Source organism: Notothenia rossii, assembly GCF_949606895.1.
Source record: "Notothenia rossii genome assembly, chromosome: 6".
Classification (NCBI taxonomy): Eukaryota; Metazoa; Chordata; class Actinopteri; order Perciformes; family Nototheniidae; genus Notothenia; species Notothenia rossii.
Window position 1 is genome coordinate 34,225,347 of NC_136909.1, and position 22,710 is coordinate 34,248,056.

Genomic DNA, 22,710 nt, shown 5'->3' on the forward strand with positions numbered 1-22,710 from the left:
GTTGTCACTTATTCACCCTAACTCTTGGCCATGTGAGTGCATGAAGCTGATCACAAAACACTGGTTAACACCAAAACAGAAAGAGAACAAGGACAAGGTCATATAAGAAAAAGGGATGTGTATCAAAACGTAACAAGGGAGCGACACAAAGAAATCAGACAGACAGATATCCAATATCCGGTAACACAGAGGCTGAACCGACACTGGTAAAAACAGGTTCATATAGACAGAGGACTAATAACGTTGACAATACACAGCTGGAGAGGATTTGCAGAAACACAAGGGCTGAAGGCAGTGGCGGCCGGTCCATAGGGGCGTTAGGGGCGCCGCCCCCCCTCTTCCCACATGTTTGATTGTCATTAAAAATGAAAAATTCATAAAAAGATATTTCCCAAAAATATATATTTTTTATTTTTATTTTTAAAGAACAAGGTAAATATTATATAGTTGGTATCAGTAAAATGTATAATCTACAATAAAATCTTGTTTAAAATTGTTTTACGATGTCTAAAGTTACTGATAAGTCACATGTTTCCTGCCTGGCCGCAGCGTGTATCATTACCCTCTCTCGTCCGGGCGGTAGAAAAGAGCCCTCAGCCAGAGCAGCTGCAACCAACAAGCTGACTGTTACTATCTGTAAACTATGCCGCCGAAACATAATTTCAGCCAATCAGCGTCGTCAGATCTGATGCTCAAAGGGCGCCCTTTCAGCGCCCTGGCCTGTGTGTCTGTTTAGACTCGTATCCAAGGTGACGCTACAGTTGGGGATGGCTGCGTCTGCAGTTGTAGACTCCGGTGCTAGTGGATCGCCGGAGCTGTAGATTAACATTTGCATGCTTATTGTAGTTGTAAGGGCAATGCCTGTGGCACCATGGAGCATATGTGTGGGCTGGACCTGTATTTTACAGGAAAGGAGTGATCAGAGGGTCGAGTTGCCGATTCTTGTTCAGTTTTCATCTTCCTCACCCTCTCAGACTTTGAGTTGCGCGCGCTGCTAAAGAGACGCGCTACCATGGAAACCAAACAATGGTGTACCTGTATTAAAGTCCGAGTGGAAACAGTCGTGAGTAAATCTGATTTTGTCAGAAATCGGGAGAAATGCGGGTGTCTCCCGCGAAAATCGGGAGGGTTGGCAAGTATGACACACACACACACACACACACACACACACACACACACACACACACACACACACACACACACAAACACAATGTTCGTATTTAGTCTCCTGATTTTAAATGCCCTAGTATGGTTTTGTCACCATTTCCATAGCCCCACCAAAAATATTTTCCACCAGCCGCCACTGTCTGAAGTTGATTAAGACGCAGGTGGTGATCAGGGTGGGGCTAGGGTTGCCAACTGTCCCGTAAAATACGGGATTGTCCCGTTTTTGGAAACGTAAGTACCTGTCCCGTAATGAACTGATACGGGACGCACCTTGTCCCGTATTTTGGGGTGGTGGAAGAATGACCGCTCGTTATGGTGATTCTCAGTCATTCGCTCTCTTGAGGACTGCGTGCGCACCTCTCAGAGCCACACACACACAAGCAGGGGGGGCTATCTTGAGCTGTGGGAGCAGCAGCATGCACGCTCAGCTCATTGGTCAATACTCATAGTCATGCAGCAGAGGAGCCAATCACTATAACGTATAGTATCTTAGCAACCGTTTCACCTCCATGCTGCTCGTCCTGCCCAACATGGAAGATGCTGCCGACGACAAGCACAAACAAAACTACCTCCTCAGAGTCCGAAAGTGATGCAAAAAACAACTTTTCTCCTCCTCCTCCGCCGAAGAAAAAGACGAAAAGAAAGAGTTACTACAGAACTGAGTGGGAAAAAGAATACGTGTGGCTAGAAAGCGTAAGGGACGATGTGCACAAGGCAAATTGTACTGTCTGCCGCCGACAATTTTCAGTTAGTCACGGAGGACTAACTGACGTTAAACAACATGCTGCAGGTGAAAACCACATGAAAACAGAGAAGCAAAGGAGAAGCCAGGGAGCCTTGACACAGTTCCTCGTTCGTCCAGCAACTCCAGAGGCTAACTTGGTATGTCAAATAAGGATGTTAATTTTGTATATGAATTTAAATTAAACCTACATTTACAAACATTTTGTGTGGTCAATTTCATACTGCTAAATGTTCAATGTAATTAAGTACCCCAACACTGATACACTGTGATATTTTTTAAACAATATATGATCAACTTAATCATATAATGATGCAAGTAGATGTAATGACTAATATTTATTCATAATCAGAGGTGGTAGAGTAGCCAAAAGTGTACTCAAGTAAGAGTATTGTTGTTTTAAAACAATATTACTCAAGTAAAAGTAAGAAGTATTTTTCATTAAAACTACTATTCACCTCCGGAGACCCAGAAATTAATTGTGTCCACTATAGAGGACACCAAGGGAAAGGAAGGACTGAAGGATGGAGGGAGGAGTGAAGGGAGGTCAGAAGGAGCTAGGGAAAGAAGGAAGGAAGGAGGAAAGATTGAAGGAAGGAAATAAGCAAGTAAGGTAGGAAGGAAGGAGTGGAAGATGGAAAGAAGTAAGGAGGGAAAGAAGGAAAGAGGGGGAAGGATGGAAGTAAAAAAGGAATGAATGAAGTACAGATTTAAGAAAGGAAAGAAGCAAGGAGGGAGGGAAGGAATATATATATATATATATATATATATATATATCTATATATATATTGTATTCAAGAGGTGGGTAGAGCAGCCAACCGTATTCTTATTTTAGAACAATATTACTTAAGTAAAAGTAAAAAGTATTTTTCATTAAAACTACTCTTCAAAGTACAATTTATCCAAAAAGCTACTCAAGTAAATGTAACTCATTACTACCCACCTCTGTTCATAATAAAAAATAATGCATACTATATACAACCTATACACACTCAAACAGCTAGTATATACATGTGTAATACATATCAGGTAGTATTTGATATTATATATAATATTATATTACAATGATTATATGTATAGTGATATTTTCTTTTTCTTTTACAGGTAACTGCTGCTGAGGTAGCCCATGTTTATCACACGGTCAAACATAATTTGAGCTATAACTCATCTGATTGTGCATTCAAATTGACCCTGCAAACACTAAGTGACTCCTCAATCGCAAAAAAGATGTCGTGTGGGAAGACAAAAGCTGAGGCAGTGGTCACTGATGTCCTGGCACCAAAGGCAGTTGAAGAGGTACTCAGCCATTTGAAGAGTGAAGTGAAGCCGCTCCAGTTTTCTCTACAAACTGATGCCTCAAATAGAGGCAATCGTAAGATGTTTCCCTTGGCTGTGCAGTTTTTCACTCCAGAGAAGGGCATTGTTAAAAGGCTGATCGACTTTGTTGAAAATGCAGATGAGTCTGCTGCAGGGATAGCCAGTTCAATCCAAAGTTCTCTGGACAAAATGGGTCTAACTTTGGATCATGTGTCTGCATTCAGTGCAGACAATGCAAATGTCAATTATGGCATCCATAACTCTGTCTTCACAAAATTGAAGGAGTCCAACAGCGAGATCCTCCGTGGCAACTGCCATGCACATGTGGTCCATAACACCGTGAAACATGCCTTGGATAAGCTGTCAATTGATGTGGAAAATATTGTCCTGAAGGTGTACGGTCACTTTTCCATCTCTGCCAAAAGGAGAGAGACCCTGAAGGAGTTCTGTGAGTTTCTGGATGTAGAGTTCCATGACATTCTGCGCCATGTGGTGACCAGATGGCTGTCACTCAACCCTGCAATCAGCCGCTTGTTGGAGAACTGGACTGCGCTGAAGTCATATTTCATCAGCCTCGGTGATGAATGTCCAAGGCGGCTGCGAGAGTTGCTGAGGTTGCCTGAAGATGCAGCTGGGGTTGAAGAGGAGGCTGATCTTGCAGAGGTGTATCTCCTCTTCTGCAACAATGTCCTGATGCTTTTTGAAGAGTCGGTCAAAAAACTGGAGAGGGATGCCACCACATCTGCTGACCTATATGCCATCATGGACTCTTTTCTGAGAAAACTAATCAAGAGAAGAGATGATCAGTTCTATGGCTACCTCACCAAACAAAAGCTTCGGCGTCTCATTCCATCTGAAGCTAACCTTGCCAGGGAAGAGTTTACAGCCTTCTTAAACACTGCCATCACTTATCTGCAGAAGTGGTTCACATTCTCTCAGGAAAACTGGCTCTTTTACCTGCAGCCACTCTGTCTGACATCTGGGAACATCTCATATGAAGACATGGAAAAGATCATTGAGAAGCTACACCTAGTTGCCAGGTATGTAACTCACACACTGTACCACTTTGTACTTATTCCCTTTATACTGGCATATTATGCACACCACTTTTGTCTTGTATTAATAAAAAACAAAATTATACATAAATACTTCTCATCATACAAATCATGTCTTATTTAAATGCAAACAAATGCACGGGGCTTTTATGTGTTGTTTTTAATATAACATTTTATCAAATGAATTCAACAAGTGTCTCAGTAGTTTTTAATAATGCTACTGAACTGAATTCCAGTTTCATCTCTATTCGCAGGCTCAACCTCTCCATGGATGAGCTCTTTGATGAGTGTGTTACGGCAAACAGCCTCCTCGATCACCTCACAAAGTCAAAGGATGATTGGGAGCTGAAGGGAACAGCTGAGAGGTGGGTAGCAGTTCTCAGGGGCCGGGCAGCTGACCTTCCAAACATTCTGGCTGTGGTGTCCTTTGTCCTCAGCATCCCTTCCTCTACTGGGTACGTGGAGAGGGTCTTTTCTTTGATGAAAAATAAATGGTCAGATGTGCGGAACAGATGCTCTGTTGAACTAATTAAGAGTGAGCTGATTGTCACTCTCAATTATGAAGAGTCTTGCTCAGAGTTTTACACTGCATCTCTGGTGGATAGACAACTCCTTGCTGCTGCAAAAGGCCAACAAAAATACAAGTGGAAGAAATAGGGTTGTGTGACATCGTCTCTGGTTGTTCCATAGGCAGTTTTGGGGTTTGCCAATAGTATTTTTTTTCTGCTTTAATGTGCACGTGCACACACACACACACACACACACACACACACACACACACACACACACACACACACACACACACACACACACACACACACACACACACACACACACACACACACAGGTGGTGTGTTTTTCTTTAGTTTACGATTTTGCACTAATCTACTTTTTTCTTTCAAAGAGGCCAAATATGTTTGCACTACATCTCAAACACACTGTTTTTTGTTCAGAAGGTGTATATTTATGTTTTTTATTCAGAAGGTGTGTTTTGCACTAATCTATTTTTTCTTTCAAAGAGGCCAAATATGTTTGCACTACATCTCAAACACACAGTTTTTTGTTCAGAAGGTTTATATTTATGTGTTTTGTTCAGAAGGTGTATATTTATGTTTTTGTTCAGAAGGTGTGTTTTGCACTGATTTATTTAGTTATTTAAAGACAACTGTTTTGCACATTTGAAAAAATAAATGATTGAACGATAATCTGTTTCTCATGTCTCATGTCTATAACCTAACTATAACCTCACACTTTGGGTGTTTGACACAAAATTTAGACTGGAATTGAGGGGTTTAACCCAAAAATGGGGGGTTTTGCCGCGCTGCCAAGATGTGTCCCTTATTTGAAACTCTGGGAGTTGGCAACCCTAGGTGGGGCAGACAATCACATAAAGGCAGGAAAACACATGGGTTGCGGTCGGATAATCAAAAAATCAGCTCCTAACGTCTAACCCTATCGTCTATTCCTTGACTTTTGAGTGAAACGTAATGGGGTTAAGGGATAGTGGATAGGAGAATTCAAAATAACTTAGGAGAAGAGACTGCGGTACTTTAGAGAATCCGACTGCACTTTCACTATCCGACGTGTTCATGATGCGCCAGCGGACGTCATAAATGTGTCTGCTGCTGTGGGGAAACTATGGAAACTACAGTTTTCTATACAGCGTACTACAACATTGATGTATAACAAGAACGAGGGACTACTGTAAACTCATCTAGAGACTCTGCACCGTGCTCTGATGCTGTTGTTTTATGCTTTATGAACGTTGACAACAGAGAAACATATTCTTCATGACCAAAGTTGGAATTGAAATAAAAAAGGAAAGTGAAACTTATGCTCGTCACCCTCTCCCTCCGGTCCACATTAATACAAATGATCCCAATACGTATGATTGTATGATGAAAAGATATTAAAATCAATACAAATGTGTTTATTATAAACGTTAGTCCATAACATCTATCACTGTGTATATCACTATTCAAACATATTTTAAAAGTTTAACAAACCCCACACAGCTCAGTAACGACTGTGAAATGTTGACTTTATTTGATTATTTCAGTAAAAACTAACGTTCATATTTCTCTTTTTGATTATAATACTGATGAACGTTCAAAACAAAGCACTTTAGCAAGTTACCACATACGTTTTAAAATGCTTAATAAGCAACGTAACTTTCATGATATAATTTCTCGGTCATAATCGGTTGTTTCTGTGAACGGCCGACTGCTGTGTGACGGCAAATGCTGTGGCTGCGAGGCAATTGGCAGCATTTTCTCCTCTCCTTTCGGTGAGGGAGGTCCAGTGGTTCCTAAACTAAAGGAGGTTATAAAGGAAGTTTGAAACCTCCTTTCGGCCCATTCCCAAACCGCCCCCTACACCACTGCGGTCAACTCAGCCGTCTCTCGCATTTGCATGGTCAAATAAGCAGGGCTTCATTTTTGAGTGTGCGATTAATAGCGTCTTTACGGTAATCGCCGAGAAGCGACGCTAACGGTAGTAGCTTATGAAGTTCTCAGTGAAAGATGTACTGTTGGACTCAGTACTACTTGGACTACCACCACAGGTACAGTCAAGTACTGTTATCGTGTACTTTTTGAGTAATACCCTGTCAAACGCCCCTGCAGAGTAAAATAATGCATGTTTTCTGCCATCTTTGGTGAGAGATAAAATCATTTTTGGTCATAAGTTCTCAGTGAAAGTGGTACTGCTGGATAGAGTGCTATTAGGACTACTACCACAAGTACAATCAAATACTTTTATTGTGTACTTTTTGAGTAATACCCTGTCAAACTCCCCTCCAGAGTACAATAATGCATGTTTTCTGCCATCTTTGATGAGAGATAAAATCATTTTTTGCCATAAGTTCTCAGTGAAAGATGTACTGTTGGACTCAGTACTATTTGAACTACCACCACAAGTATAATCAAGTACTTTTATCGTGTACTTTTTGAGTAATCCCCTGTCAAACTCCCCTGCAGAGTACAATAATGCATGTTTTCTGCCATCTTTGATGAGAGATAAAATCATTTTTTGCCATAAGTTCTCAGTGAAAGATGTACTGTTGTAGCTCTTCCACAAATGCGATCACCGATGTCGACATGGCTTCTGCTCTTTCCTCTACTCCGTAAATCCTTACATTCTCGCGGCGTGTTCGTCCCTCTAGGTCCGTCAGTTTAGCCTCTGTCTGTACCTGTAGCTTCACTAGGCCAGATACCACCTCTTCCCATGACTGGATCCTGGTCTCGGCTGCGTCAATTCGTTCCTCTGCTTCCTCCATTCTTTTGTTAATTTTATTGATGTCTTCCTTTATTCCGCTGAGTTGTTGGCAGGAGTCTTTTCTAAAGTCTCGCAGCTCTTTTAGAATTAAACTCATATGAGCTTCCCCGCTGGGAACTGCGTCATCTGGCTGCGTGTCATCATCCATGCTGTTGCTGACTTGAGACAGCTGATCGATTTCTTCCTCGTCAAGCTTTTTACTTTGTGTTGTATTTCTCTTTCCTTTTCTGGACATTTTTTGTTAGTCCGATATTTCCCCGTTGACTTCAATGCACTAAAAGAGTTGGATTGCGTTGTTCGGACAGTGTTTTTAGATATTTTAGGTCGGGAGCGTGTTGTTCTAAGCTTCCATCTCTGTGCCGGACCGGAAGTCGCCTGGAACTGACCCCCTCTATGCTACAGATTGAGAGGGCGCACCGTGCGCTCGGCCCCAAACCTCCGGCCGAGGCCTCACCGAGATCTCTGGTGGTGACATTTTCAAGTTTTAAAATGAAAGAAGACGTAATCAAAAAAGCCTGGCAGAAAAAGGGTTTTTATTTCAAAGAAAAAAAGGTCAACGTGGACCATGATTACGCACCTGAATTGCAGAGAAGGAGGAGGCAGTATGCGGAAGCCAAAGCGGCACTTAAGGAAAGAAACATAAGATTCCAGAGCCCATTCCCGGCCAGATTAAAAGTATTTTATGATGATAATCCAGTGGTCTACAACTCGGCTGAGGAGGCAACAGCAGACAGTGTGAAGAGAGGGATAACAGTGACTGTCCTAAAAAATCCGAGCTCGCTACTGGACCAGATTAACCTTCTGACCTGGGAACCCAGCAGAAAGTGAGGAGGTCAACTGCACCCGAGCTCCAAGCAACTTTACAAGGAACGGCTCCGAAGCTTCGACATCGGGATATCTGATAAGTAGCCTATGTTTCATAAACGCCCTCTTTAATGGATACTCCTTTCTGAAAATCTTGGTTAAAAAGAAACAGGAACAATACGGCTATTTTGAGGCAAATGAGACTATTATTTGTTCTCTTTTTTCCTTGCCTTTACTACTATTATTTTTCTCCCTACCCAAAGGTTGAGATCAAATTGAATAGAAGGCTTATATCACGGGCACATGTGAGCCACATTTTGGGTCGGATTGCTACTCTCTGTATTCTATGGACCATAGTATCAGCTTAAGGGCTGAAGAGGGCCCCCTTCCATCACTAAGAGGAAGAGACTTTCCCTCCACACTACAACACTCCAAGGCCCAATATGTGGCCTTAAACCTGGAAGTCAATGTCACTTATGTTTGTGGATATTACTTTGGTATACTTTTTTTGGTTATAGTTTGGGATTTTATTAATGTTATATATACAACAGGGGATGCGAGAAATTATTTAAATGTAGGAACTCATGGATTTAAAATAAAGGCAAATAATCACCATGCAAAGTAAAGGGTCAATTAAAGTAATCACATACAATGTGAACGGTCTGGGAAATCCAATTAAAAGGAATAAAGTAATGTCAAAATTAAAAAGAGTTGGAGCAGAAATAGCCCTCCTGCAGGAGACTCATCTAACAGGACAGGAACACCAAAAACTTAAAAATTGGAACTTCAGTCCATATTTATCCTCTTACAGAAAGGGATCCAGGAGGGGCGTAACAATCTTAATCTCCGGTAAATTAAATTTCGAATGCACATATGAAAAAAAGGACCAAGACGGGAGATATGTACTTATTCGGGGAAATTTGGAGGGTACTTTAGTTACCCTCCTGAATGTATATGCCCCCCCGGGATCTGAATGGTCATTTTACAAACACATTTTTGAAATAATAACATTGGAGGCCCAAGGAATTCTAATTTGTGGGGGAGATTTCAATGTTAGACTTAACCCAACTTTAGATACATCAAAACCCCTTTCCTCAGGAGGAAAAAAAATCAGCATGAACATTAAATTGATCTTGGGAGACCGAGGACTCTCGGATGTATGGCGAGACCTAAATCCGTCTACGAAAGATTTTACCTTTTACTCACACCCACACTGAGTATATTCAAGGCTTGATTATCTGTTTATGTATCAGAAAGATTTTTATAGGATTCAAAATTGCAGTATAGGGACCATGGACTTATCGGACCATGCTCCGGTCTCCATGGCATTAAATCTAGGACTAGAAAGGAAAAGCACAATCTGGAGACTGAAAACAGGAATTCTTAACCAAATTAGGCCTCAAATCAGGACTGATAATGGAGAAGTGTCCCCAATAATCTTGTGGGATGCATGCAAAGCTGTCCTAAGAGGAAAAATCATTGGATATTCCTCAAACATAAATAAGCAAAGAAAAGAGAAAACAAATCAGCTTCAAAAATAACTAAAACATCTAGAAAATATACATAAGAAAACTTTAAATACAAAAACTAAAATGGAAATAGATAAAAAAAAGAATGAACTCCATGAAATCCTCTCAAACAACATTAAAAAAAAAAAGATCTTTCTAAAACAAAGTTATTATGAGGTAGGAGTTAAATCAGCAAAACTATTGGCTTATAAACTAAAAAAACAACAGGTAGAAAACACAATTTATAAAATAAAAGACCCTGAAACAAGTATTATGCATAGCAATTTAGAAGACATACATCAAACTTTTGTCTGTTTCTATAAAAACCTATACTCACAGCCTAAAATAGATAAAACCAACATCAGGAGTTTCCTTGATTTGATAACTTTTCCTAAAGTGAGGGATGAGCAAAATCATAAATTAATTATAGAAATTACGGGAAAAGAAGTAGAAAAGGCAATCGCTGACTTAAAACCCAATAAAGCCGCAGGCCCAGATGGTTTCCCTTCTGAATGGTACAGGGAAATTAAGGATCTATTGATCCCAACAATGAGGGATGCTTTTAACCACGTGCTTCAGACAGGCATAGCCCCCCCCCCCTCATGGGGGGAAGCAGTAATTTCCCTGATACCGAAGGAAGGGAAAGACAAATGTGACTGTGGAAGCTATCGTCCAATAAGTGTGCTAAACCAGGACTATAAGATCTTTACCCACATTTTGGCAAAAAGACTCGAAGAAATCCTCCCTCAGATAATAAATCTAGATCAGACAGGATTTATCAAACAACGGCAAACTCAAGATGCAGAAAAAGCCTTCGATCGAGTTAATTGGAAATTCCTATACCAAGTTCTTGAAAAGTTTGGCTTTCACAAGATCTTTATTAATACTGTTCAAGCACTGTACGACAACCCTTTTGCAAGAATAAAAATAAACGGAGCCATATCAAATTCTTTCTACCTTGAGAGAGGGACACGACAGGGATGTCCAATTAGCCCTCTGCTATTCACAATTTATATCGAAGCTCTGAGTTTGGGGGTTACTCAAAATAACAATATTACCGGTGTAGAAGTATATGGTCAGGAACATAAATTATCATTATTTGCTGATGATATATTAATATACCTGTCAAACCCAGATGAATCATTCTTGAGTTTACTGACTTTTTTGGATACTTATAGTTCTGTCTCAGGGTACAAACTCAATATAACAAAAACCCAAATACTGAGCTTTAATTACAAGCCAAGCCAACATATAAACTCACTCATTGATCTTAATTGGGATCTGAACCACTTAAAATATATGGGAGTAAGCATCTCTAAAGATTCAGAGGAATTGTATACACTACATTTCAACCCTCTAAGTCAGAAAATAAAAGAAGACATAAATAGATGGAACTTGATCCCAGTGCTGAGCTTTGAATCTCAAATAGAATCAGTGAAAATGAACATCCTACCTAGACTCTTATACCTTTTCCAGAATCTACCAATTGAAATCACAGACAAGCAGTTTAACGAATGGGATAAAACCATATCAAGGTACATTTGGCAAGGGAATAAACCAAGGATTAGATTCTGTACTCTTCAACTAGCAAAAAACAAGGGAGGAGTAGCGCTGCCCTGCTTGAAGGACTACTATATATCAGCCCAATTAAGAAGCTTGTTCTGCTGGTGCAAGCCAGACTACAGAGCTAGATGGAAAGAAATTGAGAATAATGTATCAGGAGGAGTACCCATCGAGGCAAGGTTAGGGGATAAAAGACATGTTAAAAACTTACTGGAAAAAGATAACCGCTGAGTAAACCTCTCTTTAAAATTATGGTTAAGGGTCCTTACCAGGAGTGACTTGCTGGAGGAAATGAAGATATTAAGATGGTGCTCACACGATCTTGATTTCACCCCGAGCAAGCTGGATAAAACATTTAAAGATTGGGCCAAACATGGCCTTACTTCATATTGCACATTTTTCAGCAAAGGAACCATGTTTGATTTTTAAACACTAAAAAAACGATATGGATTGAATAACAGTAATTTTTTTTGATTTCTACAGGTACGCCATTACTTAAATAGTTCCCTACCAGACAGCCAGAAGGCCCTTGAAAACCCTTTATTAATAGTTTTCACCAGTGCATACACATCAGACACAGGGATGAAAGTAATCTCAAAACTTTACCAAGCTCTTCAAGATATTAAAAAGGAAAATACTTTCTATATAAAACACAAATGGGAAAAAGAAACCAAAAAAACCATCCCTGACGAAGTCTGGACAAATTACTGTACTTTTCAATGGAAGATCTCGAGCTCAGGCACCTACAGAATGTTTAGTTTGAAGATGCTGGGCAGGTACTTTTTCAGCCCTGCTCAGTCATCACATCATCTAGGGCCCCCCAGCTGCTGGAGGAAATGTGGTTCTCAGCTAGCACATCACTACCATTTGTTTTGGGCTTGTCCTTTAATAGTAACTTTTTGGGAAAAGATTCATATCGAAATTGAAATAATACTACAGGAAAAAATCCCTTTAAACTGGGACGAATTTCTATTTGGGCTCGTACATTCAATCCCCTCAAACTCCAAAACAAAACAATTATTTGGAATTCTTACTGTTGCAGCAAAAAAAGCAATAACTAGAAAATGGCTCAAAGCGGATATCCCTTCTCTTGACAACTGGTACGACAAAATCCATGAAATCTATGTTATGGAAAGAATCACCTTCTCAATGAGGCTTCAGGAAAAAACATTTGAAGAAATATGGAAAAAGTGGAGGATTTACATATCCCAAAGACGACCATCCCTTGTTTGACTATTTCTATACACCGATTGAATGTATATGTATAGATATGTATGTATGGTCACATGTATGTGTATTGAATGTATATATGTATGTTGATATGTATGCATGTACATGTGTAGACATTTGCTATTTCAAACAACCCCTGTGTACTTTTTCGTTTTTATTTTACTTTGATTAATTTTGTTTGCTATTTCATTTGTCACTTTCGGGTCTCTAAAAATATATGATTTGAAAAACTGTACTTGTACTATAATGTGATCCCAAATAAATAAAGAATTTAAAAAGAAAGAAAGATGTACTGTTGGACTCAGTACTATTTGAACTACCACCACAAGTACAATCAACTCCTTTTATCATGTACTTTTTGAGTAATACCCTGTCAAACTCCCATGCAGAGTGCATGTTTTCTGCCATCTTTGATGAGAGATAAAATAATTGTTTGCCATAAGTTCTCAGTGGAAGTGGTACTGCTGGATAGAGTGCTACTAGGACTACCACCACAAGTACAATCAAATACTTTTATCGTGTACTTTTTGAGTAATCCCCTGTCAAACTCCCCTGCAGAGTACAATAATGCATGTTTTCTGCCATCTTTGATGAGAGATAAAATCATTTTTTGCCATAAGTTCTCAGTGAAAGATGTACTGTTGGACTCAGTACTATTTGAACTACCACCACAACAGTACTTTTATCGTGTACTTTTTGAGTAATACCCTGTCAAACTCCCATGCAGAGTGCATGTTTTCTGCCATCTTTGATGAGAGATAAAATAATGTTTTGCCACAACTTCTCAGTGGAAGTGGTACTGCTGGATAGAGTGCTACTAGGACTACCACCACAAGTACAATCAAGTACTTTTATCGTGTACTTTTTGAGTAATACCCTGTCAAACTCCCATGCAGAGTGCATGTTTTCTATCATCTTTGATGAGAGATAAAATAATGTTTTGCAATAAGTTCTCAGTGGAAGTGGTACTGCTGGATAGAGTGCTACTAGGACTACCACCACAAGTACAATCAAGTACTTTTGTCGTGTACTTTTTGATTAATACCCTGTCAAACTCCCCTGAAGAGTACAATAATGCATGGTTTCTGCCATCTTTGATGAGAGATAAAATCATTTTTTGCCATAAGTTCTCAGTGGAAGTGGTACTGCTGGATAGAGTGCTACTAGGACTACCACCACAAGTACAATCAAGTACTTTTATCGTGTACTTTTTGAGTAATCCTCCATTTGGTCCGCTGACCGTTGAAGCTGTAATACTGCAACACATTCAGTACAAATGCCTTGTTTTGGAGTCTTCAAAAGGTGCAGTAGAAGGACTTTACATTTTGTTAAAGACAGGACTATTGTAATTAATTCAAGAGAAGAGACAAGAGAATAAAGGAAAGACAATTTTTATAATGGGTAACTTTAATGACAGACATAATATGAGGTGTTGTGATCATTGGGAATGAGCCTTGTACAGGGAAAGTGTGCTGGAGGCTGAAGACATTGACTGGTCCTGATGGAGAGAGGTTTTGGTCCTGATGGAGCGCATCCTCCTGCCAGAGGGGAGGGGGGTGAACAGCTTGTGTCCAGGGTGGGAAGGGTCGGCCACTATCTTCCCGCCTCAGGGTCCTGGAGGCTTGCAGGTCGTGGAGGGATGGCAAACACCCTCTCTGCAGAGCTGATGACACGCTGCAGCCTGCCCTTATCCTTGTCTGTGGCTGCAGCGTACCAGATGGTGATGGAGGAGGTGAGGATTGACTCGATGATGGAGGTGTAGAAGTTCACCATCGTCTGTGGCAGGTTGAATTTCTTCAGCTGCTTCAGGAAGAACATCCTCTGCTGGGCTTTTTGGATGAGGGAGCTGATGTTCTGCTCCCACTTGAGTTCCTGGGCGATGATGGTGCCCAGGAAGCGGAAAGACTTCACAACAGTGACTGGGGAGTCACACAGAGTGATGGGGGCGGGTGGGGCTGCGTTCGCATTGTAATCTGGAGGGGAGTTTGACAGGGTATTACTCAAAAGGTACACGATAAAAGTACTTGATTGTACTTGTGGTGGTAGTTCAAATAGTACTAAGTCCAACAGTACATCTTTCACTGAGAACTTATGGCAAAAAATGATTTTATCTCTCATCAAAGATGGCAGAAAACATGCGTTATTGTACTCTGGAGGGGAGTTTGACAGGGTATTACTCAAAAAGTACATGATAAAAGTACTTGATTGTACTTGTGGTAGTAGTCCTAGTAGCACTCTATCCAGCAGTACCACTTTCACTGAGAACCTATGTCAAAAAATGATTTTATCTCTCATCAAAGATGGCAGAAAACATGCATTATTGTACTCTGCAGGGGAGTTTGACAGGGGATTAATAATAATAATAATAATAATACATAATATTTATATAGCGCCTTTCACGAAACCCAAGGTCGCTTCACAAGTCGGGCAGGGGGGGGGGAGTAGGGGAAAAGAGGCAGACAGGTCAGGGGGGGGGGGGGCAAGCAAGTAGCGGAAAAATAAACCTATCAAACTAACTATATAGTGGGGAAAGCCTTGGTGAAAAGGTGCGTTTTGAGGGCTTTTACTCAAAACGTACACGATAGAAAGTATTTGATTGTAATTGTGGTAGTAGTCGTAGTAGCACTCTGTCCAACAGTACATCTCTCACTGAGAACTTATGGCAAAAAATGATTTTATCTCTCATCAAAGATGGCAGAAAACATGCATTATTGTACTCTGCAGGGGAGTTTGACAGGGGATTACTCACAAAGTACATGATAAAAGTACTTGATTGTACTTGTGGTGCTAGTTCAAATAGTACTGAGTCCAACAGTACATCTTTCACTGAGAACTTATGGCAAAAAATGATTTTATCTCTCATCAAAGATGGCAGAAAACATGCACTCTGCATGGGAGTTTGACAGGGTATTACTCAAAAAGTACACGATAAAAGTACTTGATTGTACTTGTGGTGGTAGTCCTAGTAGCACTCTATCCAGCAGTACCACTGTCACTGAGAACTTATGACAAAAAAGGATTTTATCTCTCATCAAAGATGGCAGAAAACATGCATTATTGTACTCTGCAGGGGAGTTTGACAGGGGATTACTCAAAAAGTACATGATAAAAGTACTTGATTGTACTTGTGGTGCTAGTTCAAATAGTACTGAGTCCAACAGTACATCTTTCACTGAGAACTTATGGCAAAAAATGATTTTATCTCTCATCAAAGATGGCAGAAAACATGCATTATTGTACTCTGGAGGGGAGTTTGACAGGGTATTACTCAAAAAGTACACGATAAAAGGATTTGATTGTACTTGTGGTAGTAGTCCTAGTAGCACTCTATCCAGCAGTACCACTTTCACTGAGAACTTATGGCAAAAAATGATTTTATCTCTCATCAAAGATGGCAGAAAACATGCATTATTGTACTCTGCAGGGGAGTTTGACAGGGGATTACTCAAAAAGTACACGATAAAAGTATTTGATTGTAATTGCGGTAGTAGTCGTAGTAGCACTCTGTCCAACAGTACATCTCTCACTGAGAACTTATGGCAAAAAATGATTTTATCTCTCATCAAAGATGGCAGAAAACATGCATTATTGTACTCTGCATGGGAGTTTGACAGGGGATTACTCAAAAGGTACACAGTAAAAGTACTTGATTGTATTTGTGGTAGTAGTCTAAAAAGTACTGAGTCCAAAAGTACCAATTTTATTGTTGGTAGCAGAAAAAAACATGCATTCTCTTGCGTTAGTGCCACTTCTCGGCAATTACCGTAAAGGCGCTTTAAATCGCGCACTCAAAGATGAAGAACTGCTCATTTGACCAAGCAAACGCGAGAGACGGCTGAGTTGACCGCAGTCCTACACCCTACCCCTTCGTTTGCGCGTTCACGCGGAGGGTCCGCCATATTGAGGTCTGTTCCAAAGCAACGAGTGTAGAGCAGTGTGGAGGGGGAGTGGGCTATCAAGCCCTCAAACAGGGTTATGGCTAGAAAGGATCCGTCTTGTGTAAAACTCTCGCGAGAGTTCGGCTGAATGTCACGTGGCTGAATGTTTACGTTTGGCAGGCAGCCTTTCAGTTAGGATCGTTAACATCAGTTGGCCACAGCAAGTGATGGTGAGAAGCTAAACTATCTATTAATTATGTCAATGACAGGGAGTGTGATTGTTGAAAAGCGGTCTTGCTGGTGTTCAAAGAAGAATGACAACACTGTAGATCACCAACACTATGGTTTATGTTTTATTCACAGGCAAGTCAACGTTGTCGCAGTAAAAGTCCCAAGATAGCTCCTGGTGCAATAAAATGTTCCCTTGCAGTGTTTTACTATTATGTCTGATGTTTCTCTAATAATTAGACCCTCCAGAAAAACGACTCTACTAAACAAAAATCCTTGATTATGCGGGCTAAATTCCTTGATTATGCGGGCTAAAATCCTTGATTATGCGATTAAATATGCGGGGTTTTTATGTGATTTTATGCGGTGAAATTGCGGGAAGTTGCGAAATATGCGGAAAGTTGCGAAATATGCGGGGGAAAAGAATAAAAAAATGTTTAAATATTGAGCTGTCTTATTTATTCTCTCTCACACACAACCTGCCACTAACGTTAAACCCCTTTACTATTCAATTAAACACATTCAATGTTTATTTATTGTAAAAGCAATTGGGCTATTTTAATCACACACACACACACACACACACACACACACACACACACACACACACACACACACTTCTCCGCCTCATTCTGTTTTCATTTACTCGTTCGTTATCTGACCAGCTTCAATCTTGTAGGCTACTCACTTCGTTTCTTGTAGCCCTCGAAAGGGTTTTGGAGGTTGATGCCTCGGTGAGCGTGAGTCGTTTGGCTTTCCTTTCCGCAGCAGCAGAAAGCATTTTCGAATATTTGAATGAATCAAAGTGGGTCGTCACCGTCGATTTTCTCTTATGCTCCAACACACAGTTGCACGGGGTGCAGAATAGTTTCCCCCCACTTTTTGCCCGGTCTTTAGTAGAAATGTTCGTCGGTAAATTAGATGGATTAGATTTTTTCATCTTGTTGTTTTCTCTATCGTGTGAACTCCACACGTTCACTCTATACAGTGTTGTTTACATTCTGTGATGCGCGAGCTGATGACGTCACGTCAAGGTGAGTTAACTTTTTTTCCTCAACTTTGTGTGGAAAAATGCGGGGATTATGCGGCCTTTTGATAAATATGCGGCCTTTTAAAAATCTGCGCCATTTTGCTGATTATGCGGTAAATTCTGCGATCGCAGAATCGCGTTTTTCTGGAGGGTCTAATTAATATTGCTGCTGCATTAATGTGTATGTTGCATCATGTTACTGCTGTAGATGTGTTTCCGAGCCGCTCCGATTACAACGAGAGTTACAACGAGAACGTGACGTCATATTTACACTAGACGGATCCTTTCTAGCCATAACCCTCAAACAGCGAGTCTTCAGCGGTGCTGACTTGAGACCGGTCTCTACCTGACCGGAGTCACGCGTGTGTGTCCGTCAGGAAACACGCTGTTTACAAGAAGTTCCAGCAAACATCCACTGATAAATTGCGATGTTAACATCATGATAACTTCATATGTTTTTAACTTAGGATCATATCTGTGTTTAGTCTAGAAAAAGGTAAATGTGTGCATTTTATTATAAAGTTGTGTATATTTACAGACCGTTGCAAAAACTAAGAAGCTTATAGACATCAGGTTTAAAACTAAAAGAGCTTTGAAACACAATGAAAGATGTTTGGAGTTTTATTTGAGTTATTCATTTAAACTTTTTGTCTAAGAGATGCTGATTTGAAACCGTTGTTACATACAGTTACGGCATTTCCTGTTTCTGCCGGAGAGAGGGGAGGCCGTCCCAAAGCTTGCTGCTGTATTTACTCCCTCCATCTGACAGGAGGGAGCCTCCTTGAGCTGCGAGTGTGGCTACAGATGGAGTTCACTCCGTCACGGAGGGGTAGGGTCGAGGGAGTGGTTTGGGATTGGGCCTCTAGAGAATTCGAACGGCATTTATCATGGCTGCCACTGATACCTCATTCACACCAACGCATCTCCGGTTCAAGCTCCGTGCTAGAGCTTTTCAGGTTCAGAACCGGTTCTTCGGTTTAGCTCCAGCTCTTTTCACACTGCCCAGAGTCCGACTGGTGCTGCGTCATTGCATCATCGTTTGCGTCATGACGTAACCGTTTGCGTGCCTGCTTCATAAAGCCAAACCGCGAAACCCCTCACAGCTGACAACAACAACAATGGCCGATTGTGCTCCAGCTTCCTCTGTACCTCTTCGGAAGACCATATTCCCATTAGGTAGCTGGTCTCTTCAGTGGACCACTGCTGCTTGTTAAGTTTCTCACTCGTTGTGTACAAACTGGATAAAACACCGGCTTTTTGTTGTTGTTCAGGAGTTGATCCCGCCCCTGCCCCTGCCCCCGCCTCGACGTAAGCGTGACGTATGTGGTGCTTTTGCTCTGGCCTGACAGTTTTTTGGTGCTCGAAATGAACCGGATTCCGGAGCTAAGAGGCTGCTCCGCTGCGGTGTGATGAGGAAAACTCAGTGCTTTTCAAGCTCCAGCTCCGAACCGGCCCTGAAACACCTATGGTGTGAATGAGGTATGAGGGACTTCCGGGTCATTTCACTCCGTTAGGAAGGTTCCTAAGCTAAATAGACTATTCGACTTCAGCCATGGACAGGAAGGGAATACAGGCACGACTAAAGGTTGCGGTCGAATTGAAAAAATCAGCTCCTATCGTCTTGACCTAACCAGTATTCCTTGACCTCTATGTGAAATATCACGGGGTTAAGGAATCCCCTTATTATAAGCAATCTTAGGCTTGAGCTGCCAACATTTTTTGTAACAAAATAAATGAAACCCCATATGGTACGGAGCCCCCTAGGGGACATGGAGAAGAATTCTTTTTTTATTTGAACAAAAGCGAGATATCGCAAAACCTTTGCGAGATATCGCAAAACACCGTTGCAGTTAGTAAACGGTCCCTAAGCACTCCTCTCCCTCCTCCAGCTGCAGATTGTGACCAATTATTGAAGTTTAGCTCGGATGACGGCGCGTATCAAACTGTTCTGATAAAAACGACTCTGTAGCTCGTTGTCTACCTTGCTATGATTGTAAAGTAATGTTGTTTGTATTTTTACAACGTTATATTCATGAGTTATTGATCCGCTAAATTCGAATCTGTCAATAACTCAGCTCAGAGTATGCTTTGCGACGTGCATGTCCCCTCGCTCTGAGTTTTCTCTTGAGGTGTCTTTCACTTATGTGAAATCCGTGCCTATTGCCAAGCACTGATGTTATATCTTTATATTTAAGGCCAAGCTCAAAGTAAAATGTATGAACCGCTCCATTGTTGTGGTTTCTGTGTTGCCGAACTGACCAGGAATTAGATTGAGCTAAATGTAAAGTTTTGCGATCTCGCGAAACATATATATTTTTTTCTTCAAATAATTTTTTTTTCTTCTCCATGTCCCCTAGGGCTCCGTAATATGGAGAGCTGTGATGAAGGCTTTTTTCTGTATTAAAGCATATTCAGGTGTCAAGCATAATCAACCTACATTTCATTGATTTTGCTAACTTAACTTAACTTATAAGGCAATATAACTCGCCTCTAGTGAGTGACCCAGCCCTTCTCATGTTTTTTCTGCATGTTACCCATAGTAAAACATAGATAGATACCCTTGGTTTAGACGTTGTCTGATCAAGAGTCCCAAACGGTTTTGTGTCTGTGCCTCAGCCTAACCCTAAGCCTGTCATGTCAAGGGGAGAACACTGAGGCATGAACTCAATTGCACGACTCAAAACTCAGACTCAGATAGCGTTTCAAAATAAAGACTTTACTGGAATTTGCACAGTAATAAAACAAGGAAAACAAAACCACTCTTTCGAGGAAAACTATAATGCGATCTATAGCATAGGTCCGTGAAAGGTCCGTGAAAAGGTCCGTGAGGTAAGCCGATACGTGGTCTTCGTGAGACAACGAACTGACAATTAACAGGAGGGAGCTAACACAATATATACACAGGTAAAGGGGACACAGTTGGAAACAATCAGGGCGGGGAAAATAATCAAGGACGCAGGAGACAGAAAAGGGGCGGGGAGCGTGGAGGCCTGAAAAGAGAGGAAGAAATAATTAAGGGTATAGACATAAAGCACAAGACAAAGGGACATGACAACTCTAACATAAAGAATAAACTTTCACAATAAGTTTCTTGGACATGACAGTACCCCCCCTTCTAGGGACGGCTCCTGACGGCCCAGGCTCCTCTGAGTTGAGGCGGTCAAAATCCTCAATGAGGCTTTTGTCCACGATGAAGCGGGAAGGAATCCATTGCCGCTCCTCAGGACCATAACCCTTCCAGTCAACCAGTAACTGTCGCCCTCTACCCCTTTTCCGACTAGCCAATAGTGACTTGACCGTGTAAACCGGACCTCCATCGATCATCCGGGGGGGCGGGGGGGGTTTGACGGTGGGAACCATAGCGCTCTCCTTCAATGGTTTTAATTTCCCTACATGGAAGGTGGGATGTACCTTCATGGCCCTGGGAAGCCGTAGTCTCACTGAGACTGGGTTTATGACCTTGGTGATGGGAAAAGGACCCACAAACCGGGGAGCCAGTTTTCGGGAGAGTACGTGGAGGGGAAGGTCTCGTGTAGAGAGCCAGACTTTTTGGCCTGGCTGGTATACAGGGGCTGGTCGGCGTTTTCGGTCTGCTGCTCTCTTAACCAGTTGTGAATTCCTGCAGAGTATCTTCCTAGCCGCAGCCCACACGCGCCGACAACGCCTGACCAGAGCGTGGGCAGACGGGACCGTGACCTCCCTCTCCGTGGCTGGGAACAGTGGCGGCTGGTAGCCATAAACACAGTGAAACGGGGACAGGCCCGTGGCAGAAGTAGGGAGGATGTTGTGTGCATACTCAACCCAGGTGAGGTGCTCGCTCCAGGAGGATGGATTCTGGGACACCAGGCAGCGCAGGCAGGTCTCCAGTTCTTGATTTAGGCGCTCTGTCTGGCCGTTAGACTCCGGATGATATCCAGACGAGAGACTGACCGTGGCACCGATGAGGCTGCAGAACTCCTTCCAGAAGCGTGACACAAACTGGGGGCCCCGGTCGGAGACAATATCCTTAGGGAAACCATGAAGCCGAAACACATTCTGCATCATGACCTCCGCCGTTTCCTTACCTGAGGGCATCTTTGGCAGAGCAATGAAATGTGTCATTTTGGAAAATCTGTCCACTACCGTGAGAACTGTGGTTTTACCTCTAGAGAGGGGCAGGCCAGTGACGAAGTCCATGGAGATCTCTGACCAGGGCCTGTTGGGAATAGGGAGTGGTTGTAATAACCCTATTCGCGACCTGGAAGAGGTCTTGTTTCGAGCGCAGATAGGGCACGCCTCCACATACTCCTTCACCTCCTTCTCCATGGATGTCCACCAGAAACGTTGTTTAACAATGAACATAGTTCTCTTGACTCCGGGGTGGCAGGTGAGCAGCGAAGTGTGAGCCCAGTGGATCACCTGTGGTCGCTCGGCCTCCTGAACAAAAATCCGGTTAGGCGGGCAACCCCTTGGTGCAGGAGCTCCAGCATTGGCACGTATTACCTCCTTTTCTACTGGCCAAGTCAGCGCTCCTACCACCCGGTTCAATGGGATGATGGGTTCCGGCTCCTTGGCTGCAGGCACAGGGTCAAACAGACGGGACAGAGCGTCAGGCTTGACATTCTGAGACCCCGGCCTGTAGGAAAGAACAAAGTCAAAACGGTTGAAAAACAAGGTCCACCTAGCCTGGCGGGAGTTCAGTCTTTTGGCCTTTCTGATGTACTCCAGGTTCTTGTGATCGGTCCAGACCACAAAAGGATGCTCGGCTCCCTCCAACCAATGCCTCCACTCTTCCAACGCTAACTTCACGGCCAGCAACTCACGGTTTCCCACGTCATAATTTCTCTCTGCCGGGGAGAGCTTCCTGGACAGGAAGGCGCAGGGGTGAAGTTTGTTGTCCTTCTGTTGTTGCTGGGAGAGGACCGCTCCCACC

General features: G+C 42.0%; 1 protein-coding gene across 1 annotated transcript; it reads left to right on the plus strand.

The window, feature by feature from the left end:
* Positions 1 to 1,355: 1,355 nt before the first annotated feature.
* Positions 1,356 to 5,643, plus strand: LOC307044518 (uncharacterized protein). Its single transcript, XM_079689827.1, has 3 exons — positions 1,356 to 2,049; positions 3,014 to 4,266; positions 4,536 to 5,643. The coding sequence occupies exons 1-3, from the start codon at positions 1,705 to 1,707 to the stop codon at positions 4,936 to 4,938; spliced, it is 2,001 nt and encodes a 666-aa protein (XP_079545953.1). The 5' UTR covers positions 1,356 to 1,704; the 3' UTR covers positions 4,939 to 5,643.
* The last annotated feature ends 17,067 nt before the right edge of the window (positions 5,644 to 22,710 follow it).

What these genes read in the sequence shown, in the direction of transcription:
- LOC307044518 (XM_079689827.1), top strand. Translation starts at nt 1,705, where the DNA reads ATGCTGCCGACGACAAGCACAAACAAAACTACCTCCTCAGAGTCCGAA. An exon ending in CAACTCCAGAGGCTAACTTG is followed by an intron (nt 2,050 to 3,013) that starts GTATGTCAAATA and finishes TTTCTTTTACAG; the next exon opens with GTAACTGCTGCTGAGGTAGC. An exon ending in AAGCTACACCTAGTTGCCAG is followed by an intron (nt 4,267 to 4,535) that starts GTATGTAACTCA and finishes CTCTATTCGCAG; the next exon opens with GCTCAACCTCTCCATGGATG.